Genomic DNA, 12,346 nt, shown 5'->3' with positions numbered 1-12,346 from the left:
TCCGTAAGATCCGACATTCAAATTCAATGGGTTTGGCTGCAGCACTGTTTACACCTGAAACTCCAAAAGTGTTTTGTGGACTCAAACACTTCAGATAATGAGTGAATTTAAATGTTTGAGGTGAACTATCCCTTTAAACTATAGAGTAAAATTGAAGCCCAAACAAATGTCAGCGTTCAACACGTGTGCAACCCCATCAGCCTCAGTTTAAATTATATTTAATCAGCTTTTAATTGGCATTCCAGAGCCACCGTAGTGGACAAACAACTCTTAAATCAACATCATGTCAGATCATCAATTAACAGTTGACAATCTGAGGCTTCTCTCATCCCCCATCAGTCGGATCTCTATCATTTTTGTATTAAAAACTAATATCAGAGCAGGAAGTCCCCCCCCCCAAAACAATAGAAAGTCTATTATGGGATGTTGGAGGAATGTTTCTTTTCTGGGAAACAATGATGCATTGGAGCCTGTTTAAGAGGCTGTGAAAGAAGTAGGGAAGGATTTGAAGGATTTGAAGGATTATATTTTTCCTCAATGACTTGTTTCATTCCAAATGTTGTGTTTTGGAAAGAGGGCTGTTGCTCAGTCGCAGGATAATCACATCCTGTTGTACATCCATGTTGTTTCGTTACTGTAAAAAGAAAAAAGAAACCCATTTGAATATTATCATTAAAAGGGAGACTGGCAGAAAAGGACCAGTTGAGATGTAATTGGACGTATGACTCAGCCCCTGAAAGGAGCCGGTGTCTGTGGCTCTGGAGGACGTCTGAGAAAAGATCCCTGATGTCGTCATCTCAGATACAGACTTTGAACACAAAGCCTGCTCTGTGAATTGGGGTTGTGGAATTTGAAAGATGAGGGCACTTGGCAGCCGTTGAGGGTCAAATGAAAGGGATGCCGTTCTAGTTCCTTTGTGGGAAATGAAGGCAGAGTCAGCATTTCCCAGCTTCCGTTAAAGATGTTTTTAAAAGGTGCTATATCTCTGATGCCAAATGTGACTTCTTCGTTGAGATGGTCACTATGGCAACGAGCTACACAGGAAGTTTTAGTACGCCCTCCGAGGACAAACTGGACGCTTCCTTGACAAGGTATCGGAAAGTGACGCCATAGGCCAGGCCTAGCTGGTCACCAACTTCAGTAGAATCAAACAAGTTTTATAAAACACCTGATGAAATTGTAACACATCTTATTTGCCATTATTTGGCTGATGTGTTCAGTTGAACTGGTCGTCAGCAGATCTGTTGGTGTTTGGAGAGGCAGGTATAGCTGAGTGTACCATCTAAGTTGTTACCATCTAAGCCTTCAGTGGCTGGATCCCTTCGCCCACCACTGTGTTTGTGAAATCATGATTCGTGTGCAAGTCATCGGGCGAGCCAGCCCACATTAGGAAATCTGAATCAGCGACTTCCAGAGTTGCGTGGCTGTGATGAAGAGCAGTTCCTGGGAAAGGTAGCTTGTAAAGTAAATATCCACTCGATCTAGGCGTGGAATGGACAAACCAAGTTTTTAAAGCCCTTTCCCTTTAACAAGATCCTGCACTCCTTTATTTTTACACATTATTTCACTGACAACAGTGGAGGGGATTTCAGGCCGTTTGAATTATGTGAAACAATCCAAGGAAGGGTCTTGAAGCAACAGAGTCTGTGGTCTGACTTCCTGTCAGGCTCCTACAAAGTGGAGCAGAGTGGACACAGCATTAAAATCCCCACCGATGAGGAACATGAATCATATGAAGTTGTCAGGAAGTTTGGACACCATTTATAATCACAAGACAAAGTCTTTGCACAGGTTATATAATCAACAATAAGTGGACCCACATTGTAAAGAAGGTATTTCCTCACTTACCTCAGAAAGCGTCTACAGACGAATTTATACTATCTGGGATTTCTGCCATTACTCGATAACATATATATCTAATTGAAAAGTGGCATTTAAAGGATGAAACATGCTATGTTCACCTACCACAGCTACCAGAGAGGTTTCAAAGTGTTCATAGCAACGTTAGCACTTTGTGGTGTTTGTGCAGCTTTGCAATGCATTTTTTTTTCTACTTTTGTTTTCAATGCAATTTTAACACCACCACAAACTGCAACCTCAAGAATCACAAAGTTAAATCAACACCTCTCTGGAAAAAAACCAGCCTCATGAATGTACCACTCTGTCCGAGTCTTTAAGAGACATAAATCACCAAGGACCCACAAACTGAATGGCCATTATAAATATCTATACATCTAAAATCATAAATAAAATTTTCTTAGATTTTTCCAAGATGAAGTCTTTGTCATTGCCTTTTGGACTCAAGGATGTTACTCAAACACATCTTCAGTCTGTTATAAAAATATCCAGTGATTCAGAGTCACATATTTTGTCCCTACAGCTTTCCGACGAATAGAAATAGATAGTTTTTTTTACTTTTGTTACTATTGAGTACATTTTAAAACCCAGGCCATACAGTGTAATGGAGACACACCCACACAGAGATACACACAAACCTCTGGCCGGCTGGATTGTAGCACTAATCCCTCTTTCACACCCATCTGCTGACCAATGAGAATCTAAGGCCCTGTTGCATTGTGAGGCACACTGTCCCATCCAGCCGGCTCACAGTGGCTCACGAGTCAGTGACTGCACACAGACGCAGTGGTAATTCCCTGTGTGGGTCACATGACACTACACAACCTGTGGAGAGGCTCGGTTGGATTTGCACAGGTGCATTTCCTGGCGTCGGGTCAAGCGAACCATCCCGGACAGAAGCACAAAATGTGAGGAGAAGTTCCTGGCAAACGTGGACAAGTTGTGGCATTCATCTTTTCCAAGCTGTGTGCTGACATGCAGGGGTTTGCAGATGAGGACATGATGATGACACATACACACTCACATGCAATATTTCAGTTTGACTGAATAATGAAGAAGGCTCATACAATTTACGTCAGAAGATTATGCAACGATAATTTCTTGGGCTGGATAACTGCCACAACCACTCGCTGGAGATAAATTGGGTTCAGACGTGTGGGAGAGGATTCAATGGTGGCACATGTTAACAATTGACTGAAGGCTCATTGCAAGGCATAAATCCAGTGCAATCGCTAACTACATGATATCTTATGTTTTAAATAAGAATCAAGGATGATATCTGGCTTCAAGATGTACTGATTATTATCTTTGACACAACAACTGTCCTCAAATCAGGATTATGGTGGTTAAATGAAAATAATCGTACATCTCTGGATCACCAGGTCCCTGACAGCCATGTAATAACTGCAGACTGTATCACTGCATCTTAAATGTAACTCGAACATCTCAGTTTCAACACGTCCTGGTGCTGAACTACTACAGCACATCAAAGCTGTTTCATGTTAGAGTGAAAAATATTTGTGGCGTGGGCACCGAGGTTAAATGGAAGACATGGTACGACTGTCAGTTTCCTCTCCATCATGGAAACCACTAAGTGTTTTCATGGCCGATCAGAACACACAACACATTACTGACTTAAAAAGGTACGTCCTTATCTTTTCTTTATATGGACAATAACAATTATGGAATAGAAGCTGGCATTGTGCTGCACATTTTCCAAAACAAATAAATAACCGTCGTGAATTGTTGATACGAGGATGTGGTGGTAGTAGAGTCATTGAACTCTGAGGTTTTTCTGTTTTAATGTTCAGACTCTGAATGTTTGGACGTGAAAAACATTCACTATCCTGTTTTCAATCAAAACAAAGTTGCTGCAACACACAAATCTCGTGGCTTCTGTGTCAAAACAGTGTAAAGTATTGCAGCGCTCCGATTTTCCCTTCATTCACACAAATAGGAAACCACAACTTTTAGAACTATGGATATCGTAGTATAAAAATACTGCATTTCAAGTCCTATTAAGGATCAGGTATCAATAGTCTTATATCACTGATTAGTGACTTTTACAAGATTACTCAAGTTGGCCACTAGAGAGCAGCAAAGGCTTAAATATTTGTACATGATGGTTCTTGTTTTTCTGATGTTTATCTGAACATGTTTGAACCATTGACTCTACAAGTCGAACAAGACTCGTACACAAATCAAGCAGGATAAAGTCTCACATTATAAAGTATTTATTGCAGGCAAACAAAACTATAAATAATATTTACAAACTATAGAGCAACATTCCTTTGTATGGGTTCCATGGATTGCTGGTAAACAGTATTGTAGTCTTTCCGAGATAAAAAGGAGAACCTTGAAGCAGTTGAGTTATTGTATGTGTCACTGACCGCTGCAGATTTTTACACGTGTAGATATTCAAAGCTAGGTTTGAGAAATGAACAGATTTTAGATGCACCACATTCTTAAGATATTAAAGCACGTGCTTAAAATTTCCTAAGATGTGGATTTTTTTTACCCCCGGAAGAAATTTAAAAACGCTATCTGTCTATAAGTCAAGTCAACGTTTGTGACAGGTTGTTGCTTCTTAGCGCTACAACGAATCGTTTGAACGGCACAAACTTTTCACGGAGTTCCTGACAACTTCAGTGAACTCCAGTCAGATATAAACAGGTGAGAAGCTTTGAATGAAGTGGTTAATATTGGCAATTTAAAATGACAGACAATGTCACGACAGCGGAAACAGAGGCTGTATATTCAATTATGTAAGGACGCAGAAAAAACAACCACCTGCCCCATCTACAGTGCATTTTTTCGGGCCTGTACGTTATGCACGGGGATCTAAACCTTGTCTGCCTTTCAGAAAAATAACATTAAAAAAATTCACAGCACACCATTTCCCTCTTTGAAATTATTTCAGGCATAAATTGGATACATTGTTAAAAGGTTCCAAATGACCAAAGAGAAAACTTCCACGTCGAAAAAGAGCCTCCATTCATAAACATTCTGAACAATTATTGTATTGATTGTCCCCATTTTCTAATCAACACTGACCGAACAAAAGTGTCAGAAGTGCAACTATGAACAGATCTTTTTGTTAAAATGCTTGTTTACAGTAAAATAAACGTTTGAGCCTATCATCTGCTAGTTTCTTTTTTGCTTTTCAACATTCCAGCAAGATAAGATGGAAAAATACGGTATGTGCCTGCTTTGGAGTCTTACTGCTTTTTACTTTTGTGTCAGTTTCCGTTTCTGCTCCGTTTCTAAACAAAACCTTTCAAAAGCTTCTTCCATCTCAGGCTCCATCTCGTCCTCATAGTCGGATCTGAAAACACAACACAGGGAGGGATTTAGAGGATGTTTCTTTTTTACATCTTAAAGACAAACGTGTTCTCCAGTGTAATAGATGGTTTGTTAAATAAATATTAACAGAACCTAAAATGTGTGGAGGCAACAATCATTTATACAGACGCACAAAAACACAAGCTCACACACATACATACATACATACACCGTTCTGAGGGAAAGTTAAGCCCTCTTTCACACCTAACTGCTGACTAGACCAATCTACCCTGTTGTGGGCCAGACAAACACGTTCGCCGAACTCAGGGGCCAACAGGTCAGGGGCAGTCACATGACCTGTGAGAAGCCGCCACATGACTGACGGTGTGCTGGCACAGTGGTAGTGATGGACTTTAATGTCAGGTTGGATTAAAAGTCAGATAATTACAGTTACATCAGTCTATGAACAGAAAATCTTATCTTTAGAATGTAAAGACCGAGCAGATTGTTGTTTTGCTTTCACAGCTCCCTCATGTCGTATTTTTTCCCTCAGTGATGAAGTAAAATGAGAATGTATTGCATTACATTACTGACACTATCTCCTCTCACTTCATCCCTAATAAATGCACAACAGCAGAAATACAGTATATTAACAAAATGAAAAATTCCATTCACAGAAACACTTGATTTCTAGGCTCAAGAAGGAAAACAGATTAATATGAAAATGCTTAATAATCTTCTTGCTGTCTTACACTGATTCTCAAATGTACAAGTTGTTTGAGCTGTAGATGGTTTTGTTTGCAAACAACACTAATAAAGTTATTAAAATAAATAATAAAAAGTTGATGAAATGCAAACTGAACCATTTGTTAAGCGTGGCATTAGTCTAACGGTTGTGGACTAAAACAAAGAAAGACATGTTTGACCCATCTATATTATGTTACACCTCCAATTTGTACTTACATTTCATTTTCTATTTCATTTTCATTTTCTCCAAACGAGTCAAAGGCCTCCTGTCGGTCGAGGATCTCTTGGTACTTCTCAGCATAATCTGAGGAAGAAGTGTCATTTAAAAAAAATATTTTTTATTCAGAAAAAATAAAACAACAACAAATGAGGAGTCTATTCTTATACATATATTTCTGTGTATGAATAATAAAGAAACCACTTTAGATGAATCTTGTGTTTTCTTTATGCCTCTCTCTTGAGCAGGGGCATGTTTATATACAAGGTTATATAACTTTACCTGGGTCAGCTGCTGTAAAAGGTGTGCCATCTTGTGTGTAGAATGTAGGTTCGTTCTGAGAGGACACAAAATAAAACCATGACTATCAGATATAGAGAATAAAAATAGGAGGTAGCTATACGGTATGTATGAGTAGTTTTAGACGATATCCGCACAACAGCTGATTCTCACACAAACTCCCATGTATGTCACTTCTCTGGCACAGGCCAATCTTCAGGAGAATGTGACACTCACCATGAAGTAGTTCGGATCATTGTCTGGTGTTGCATTGCTCGCTGCTGAAACTGCACGAACTCTGCCCCAGTCGCTTGATCTCAGCTCCACAAGTTTTAAAAGCATCTGTCTAACATCCCTGAGGGAGAAAATACTCAAATCAGAAAAATAACTATACTTAAATTAATGGCTGACTTTCTCTGTGTTTGTTCAAAAGCTAAAAGCCCATGCATGCTGGTACATGTGAAGCATGTTTGAGGATTTTTAAACCTAGTTATCTTAAGGATATACCACTTAGGTAACAGCTGCATACAAAAGACCATATTGATGTACACACCTGCTGCATGTGGCGTCCAGGACTATAGTTTCTATTCTTCGTATCAGGTCCTCCATGTGTGACTGTCCATTCTCTTTCCACGTATCATCCAGGACGGAGCCTGTAAGCTGCAAATTCAAGCACACTCTTATTACCTCCTGAAAATAAAGAAAAGACAAGTCCTGGAAGCTTGTAAATACATCAGACTGAGATGTGAAACCTTGAGCAGTTTGACGGCGCAGATGAGGTTTGAATCCACGGGGTTGGAGAACAGACTGTTCATCAGGTCTCTCAGAGCCACAAGGAGGATCTCTGCTCGTTTTGGAGGTCCTTTAGCACTCTTTAGCTGGACAAAGCAAATCAACATAGCATGCTTAATAGTGTTCTCCAACTATAACTCAAGTTGGCCCCTGTTTTCTAGATCTATAAGTAACAACTATTGAATGAAAGGTGGACAGCTCTTGAACAAATCACCACAACAGAGTGCACAACAAACAACAACACTAGAAATCCTGAACCTATGGCAGCAGCTCAATCAGGATTCAGACATGGCAGGGTGATGTATAAAGCCATCTAGTATGTAATAATATGATAAAGGGATATGTTATAAATATTTTTGAACAGCTGCCACATTAATCCATGGTGCTGCCACTTAATATAAAATCCTCATCATCACACAAGGCAAATGAGCGTGACCTCTTACCTCCAGGGACAGATAGAGCTCCCCCAGGAAGAGCACAAAGGAGTGGAACTTCTTTTGAGTCCCTGCTTCCCCTCGAACAGCTACATCTCTATTCTCATACTCGGTTCGACACCTAAAAACAGACAAGATTTGCGCTTTGTAAACGGCAGCTTGAAAGTATTAACGAACCTACATGAAATGAAAGGGAAAATTATCAAATAAAAATCACCTTTTCAGGAGCAGCTGACGGAAGTTGCCACTCGCGGGGCTGACGTTGAGATGTTTCGACAGGTGGTTACAGAGTCTGGCGCCCGTGTAAGAGAAGTTTGGAATGGCTGTGGACTGCGATGAAAAGAAAACTTAATACCTTTCTTTTACAAATATGTGTTTTTGCAGAAACGTGTATGTATATTATTTGTTTTTTTCATTTATACACAGAACAATATAAGCACTGAATAACCAAACCTCTTTGTATATCAGTTCCACCAAATCCTGCAGCAAGGCTTCAGTAGTAACGCAGGAATTGAGCATGCCCGTTATGTATTCTATGTCCGACTCAAAGGTCCCTGGTGAGGAGGTCAGGTGATCAAGAAAGTCTTTGACCATTTCCTCCAGGTTTATTTCAGTGTAATACCCTTCGTTGTCATCATATAGAGTAGGGTCCTAAATAAAAACAAAATACAAACGTGAAAAAACTAAACAGGTAAGTTTTGACATAATTTTGCAAATCCATTTACGTTTTCAAACAAAAAATCCAAATTTACAGGCTATTAGGAACTTTACAGCAGTAGTGATGGCTGCGCTACTAACAGCTACTTACTGACACATACTTGGAAACTAAAAGCAGAACTATTGCTAGCACCATTTCCATGTAAGGTTGTTTAAAATCACTTTTATTAAAGTACAATAAATGAAGAAATGGTGTAAAAACTCACTTCATACGAGTTCATTCCAGAGGGGACGAACTCGGCAGCACTGGCTGAAAGCGTCGATGACCTGACCAAGGAGTCGACGTCATAACTTCCCCGGGAGGAAGACACGTGGTTGGCATTTGGACTCGTTTGAGGTCTGGTTTGTCTTCTACAATCTGAAAGAGAAAGTAATTATACATTCTCAAGCTTTGCTATATGTGAAACTACTAATACACATAGGAAAGTTCTCTGGAGTTATTTTTGTTATTGACGAATACTCCAATCAAAAACACAAATCGTTTTCAGCAGGATTTTACTCTCCTACTCTGTGTGTGGAGTAATCCTTGAAGTACTGACACTACTGCTGTGACAGTACTCTCATTGATTCCTTATTTATACCTCCAACGTGTAAAATACCATCATCTATCTATCTATCGATCAATCTTCAGAAGAAAACGGATAATAATTTATTAACCTCTAGAAACACTAAATATTTCTCCCCATTTAATGTTTTTGCATATTGTGTTTAACAATAGAAGGTTTAAATATCTGTATCGATATCATTTAATTCAAATCAATCGTATTTGTGTAGCGGCAGATTTTCTCAAGTAACTTTAAATCGTTGGGCCGAGACCTTACAATATTACATGGACATGGCCTGGACATTGTATAGTTGTGCATTGGACTCAGTCACCTCTTTCCTACTGGAGCAAACTGATCAGATTTGGACAGAGGTCATGTGGTCCATTGTTCTTGCTCACAACAGCCACACTTTTGAAATCGATGTGCGTCTATTTGGTGTCTTACGGTAAATGTCACTGGCGCAAGGACAAACGTTTGAAGTTAAAATTAGACTTATTATTAACGAATGATGTGATTCCAGACAAGACATGAACAAGTATAATGAAATTAAATATTATATATATATATATATAGTTTTTTTAAATAAAAATTATGGTCAATGTTCTTTATATTATACCTGCTGATATTAGATATTATTCTAATAATATCCTTGAGAGGTGGCACAGAGAAGTTTCAGAAAACTTTATTGTAGATTATTGGCTGCTCTTACATTATGGCACTCAAAACTTGCTGATTTTAAATATTATTATAAATAAATCCTTGAGGTGACACAGCTATTTCCCCATGTGGTGACCCCCACTGTCTGCATGTCAAGTTTCAAGAATTTACTGTAGAATTTCTGAGAAAATTAAAGGGCCAAGCTGGCTACTTTCTTAATAAAGACACTCAATACACCTATCATATATATTAACTATTATTTTAAAAGAATCCTTTACGTGTCACAGATATTTCTCCTCATTGTCTGAGGGATTTTTAAATAAGCAACATTCCATTTCATTATACGTCTTTGTCTTGTGTGGTAAATCAAATAAAATCATCCTCGATCAGTGTATCATTAAAACTTTGTCATTTTAACTTTCAACTTTGTCTTCGGCCTTTGTTTGTGCTCCAAGGACCTTTCACCGTAATGCCACGAATAGACGCGCGGCTGTTGTGATCGCGTTTCCCCCAAAACCAAGGAGCACATGACCGCAGCAGATTTGGGAAACGAAACCGAATCTTCCTCTTTTGCTGCGAGTCGCCACCACAGGGAACATGTGCTGTTGGGGGGGAACTCGGAGCTATATATGTTGCTTCGTAGCTCGTCTCGACTCCATGACACCCGAGCTGGATCTTTATTTAGCTGCTGCGTTCCCTCACATGAAATCCAGCAGCTGCACGGCGCCCCCCCCCCCCCCCCCCCCCTCCAAAACACCGAGGCTAGCTAGCATCCATGCTAACTGGTGGCTAGCTCTCTAATGGCAGCTCTCAGATTAAAACGCGTTGTTTTCCCTTCCACGTGTCAGACTGAAGATACACACAGGCTGATTCCACATGTGGACACACACACACAGCGGCATTTGAGTTACACACACAAAAGGGGAGATCTATCTTAGCTAGTTCTCGTTAGCATGTTGACAGCCCCCCCACACCCCCGTACCTCCAGCGGCCGCCTCGCTGCTCGGGCTTGCGTTGCTCTCGGCGAACAGCGGCACGGACCTCGGTTGCCTCAGCGGTCCTCTCTGGTTGAACAGCGGCTTGTTGGCGTCATCGTTCCCGGCTCCCGCGAACCCGGGGTCCGCTGAGAGGCTGGCGCTTCTCCCCGCTCCGGGGGCTCGGTCGAAATTCTGGTTCATGACCGCTCGGTGTGTGCTGTCCTGCCGCGGCTCTCAAAGCAGCATCGGACAAACAAGATGGAGGAATGATGTTCAGCGTAACCACTAAGTCCTCTCTCGTCTTTTTAATTTAGCTTTGCAGTTGTTTTAGATTGAGTCTCTATGTGTGTTTCATGGCTTTTCCTCGCTCGGGCACTACCAGGGGTACACAACCTGTTCCTGCTCACTTCCGTTAACAACAGTCTGTCGCTGGTTATTCACGGCAGGCTTTGATGTTGCATTGCAGCTGTCGCCCTCTGACGGCGCGGAGGGGAGCCTGTGACGCCATAAATCACGCAGGCAGGGAATTTAGTGGGTTGTTTTTTTTTCAAACTATTTTTATTAGTATGAAAGAAAGATGGAAAGTAAGTAAGAAAGAAATAACAAGAACAAATCAAAAAAGGAGTGGATTTAATTCTCACTAAAGAAATATACATTTAACCCCTCTGTCCATCAATCACTTTCACACCTTCCGTATACAAGCATCACTATCTTCTCAAATATGTTTTATTATGAAGCATCACATGAACTTTTACTAAGTTGTTCCTGAATTAAAAAAAACTCCTTGCACACCGGCAAGGAATTAAGTGTTTTTCTTTTCTTCATTCATACTATTTATATTTTTATGAAACAAAGATAGAAAGAAAGAGGAAGGACATGGTCCAAATAACAAAATAAAGTGGGTCTAATATACATTTAACCCCTCTGTCCATCCCTATCACTTTCACACCTTCCCTAAAAGCACAGCATCATTATCTTCTCCAATATTATTTTTTATTGTGAAACTTTCCAGATGTTCAACCAACATTTTGCTTCATTTCAAAAAGCACAAAATCACAAAGAAAAACACATACTATTCTAAAATCAACATGAAACACCTAATCGGATGAATGGTAAACAGTAAAGTAATAAAAAAAAGGTATAGGCTGCCTAAAGTGTCAAGGATTTGCATGACCACATGTGTCTTAAAATGAATATCATTCAGAAGATGCTGCTGTGTGGGGGGGGGGGGTGCTTCTGGAAATATTAATATTAATAAAAATACTGACTTCAAAAGTCCAAACATCAAATTCCACCCCCTGTGAAATATGTCAATTATATCTGTTTTATTACATTCATCAATTTAATTGTTTAATACTGTTTATCAATTTAGACTCTAAACTCTATTTACTGCCTGTCTTTAAATAAAAAACCCGATTTGATTTTTGGGGGTTTTATGTAAACTCCTGCTTGAGTTGTATAAAATTCTCCATAAGTATTGAGGATGTGACCTTAGTGTCGTCAGTGATGGTTCCAGCTCATGTTTGTAGGTTCAGCCACTGGTTGTCTGCACAGTGTCTGATTAAAGACCTTTCCAAATATGCAGTTAAATAACCTCACATCTATCTAAGATATTAGCTAAAAGCACAAAGGCTCTAATGATCTCATGTACCTGATGTATCAGACACATATTTCAGATTCTGGACCGGTGTAACTCCCTCACACGTACCCCCCCCCCCCCCAGCTCACTCAGAAGCTGCCCACTACAAACATGTGTTGCACCAGACCTCTCAGTCTAAGTATTCATTAGTTGTTTTAGCCTCCAGTCATTTTCCACTTATTTCCAAAAGCTGGATCACATTA

The 12,346-nt window shown here is 39.9% G+C and overlaps 1 protein-coding gene across 1 annotated transcript; it reads right to left on the bottom strand.

Moving 5' to 3' along the window:
• Nucleotides 1-4,075: 4,075 nt before the first annotated feature.
• paip1 (poly(A) binding protein interacting protein 1) lies at nucleotides 4,076-10,920 on the bottom strand. Its single transcript, XM_061071111.1, has 11 exons — nucleotides 10,510-10,920; nucleotides 8,532-8,683; nucleotides 8,062-8,259; nucleotides 7,826-7,938; nucleotides 7,618-7,729; nucleotides 7,135-7,260; nucleotides 6,936-7,042; nucleotides 6,620-6,737; nucleotides 6,386-6,440; nucleotides 6,103-6,190; nucleotides 4,076-5,182 (listed from the first exon to the last, which is right to left on the bottom strand). The coding sequence occupies exons 1-11, from the start codon at nucleotides 10,703-10,705 to the stop codon at nucleotides 5,086-5,088; spliced, it is 1,362 nt and encodes a 453-aa protein (XP_060927094.1). The 5' UTR covers nucleotides 10,706-10,920; the 3' UTR covers nucleotides 4,076-5,085.
• Nucleotides 10,921-12,346: the final 1,426 nt, after the last annotated feature.

This window comes from Limanda limanda, chromosome 5 (genome assembly GCF_963576545.1).
Source record: "Limanda limanda chromosome 5, fLimLim1.1, whole genome shotgun sequence".
NCBI classification, from domain to species: Eukaryota; Metazoa; Chordata; class Actinopteri; order Pleuronectiformes; family Pleuronectidae; genus Limanda; species Limanda limanda.
This window is presented reverse-complemented; position numbering and strand designations above follow the sequence as displayed.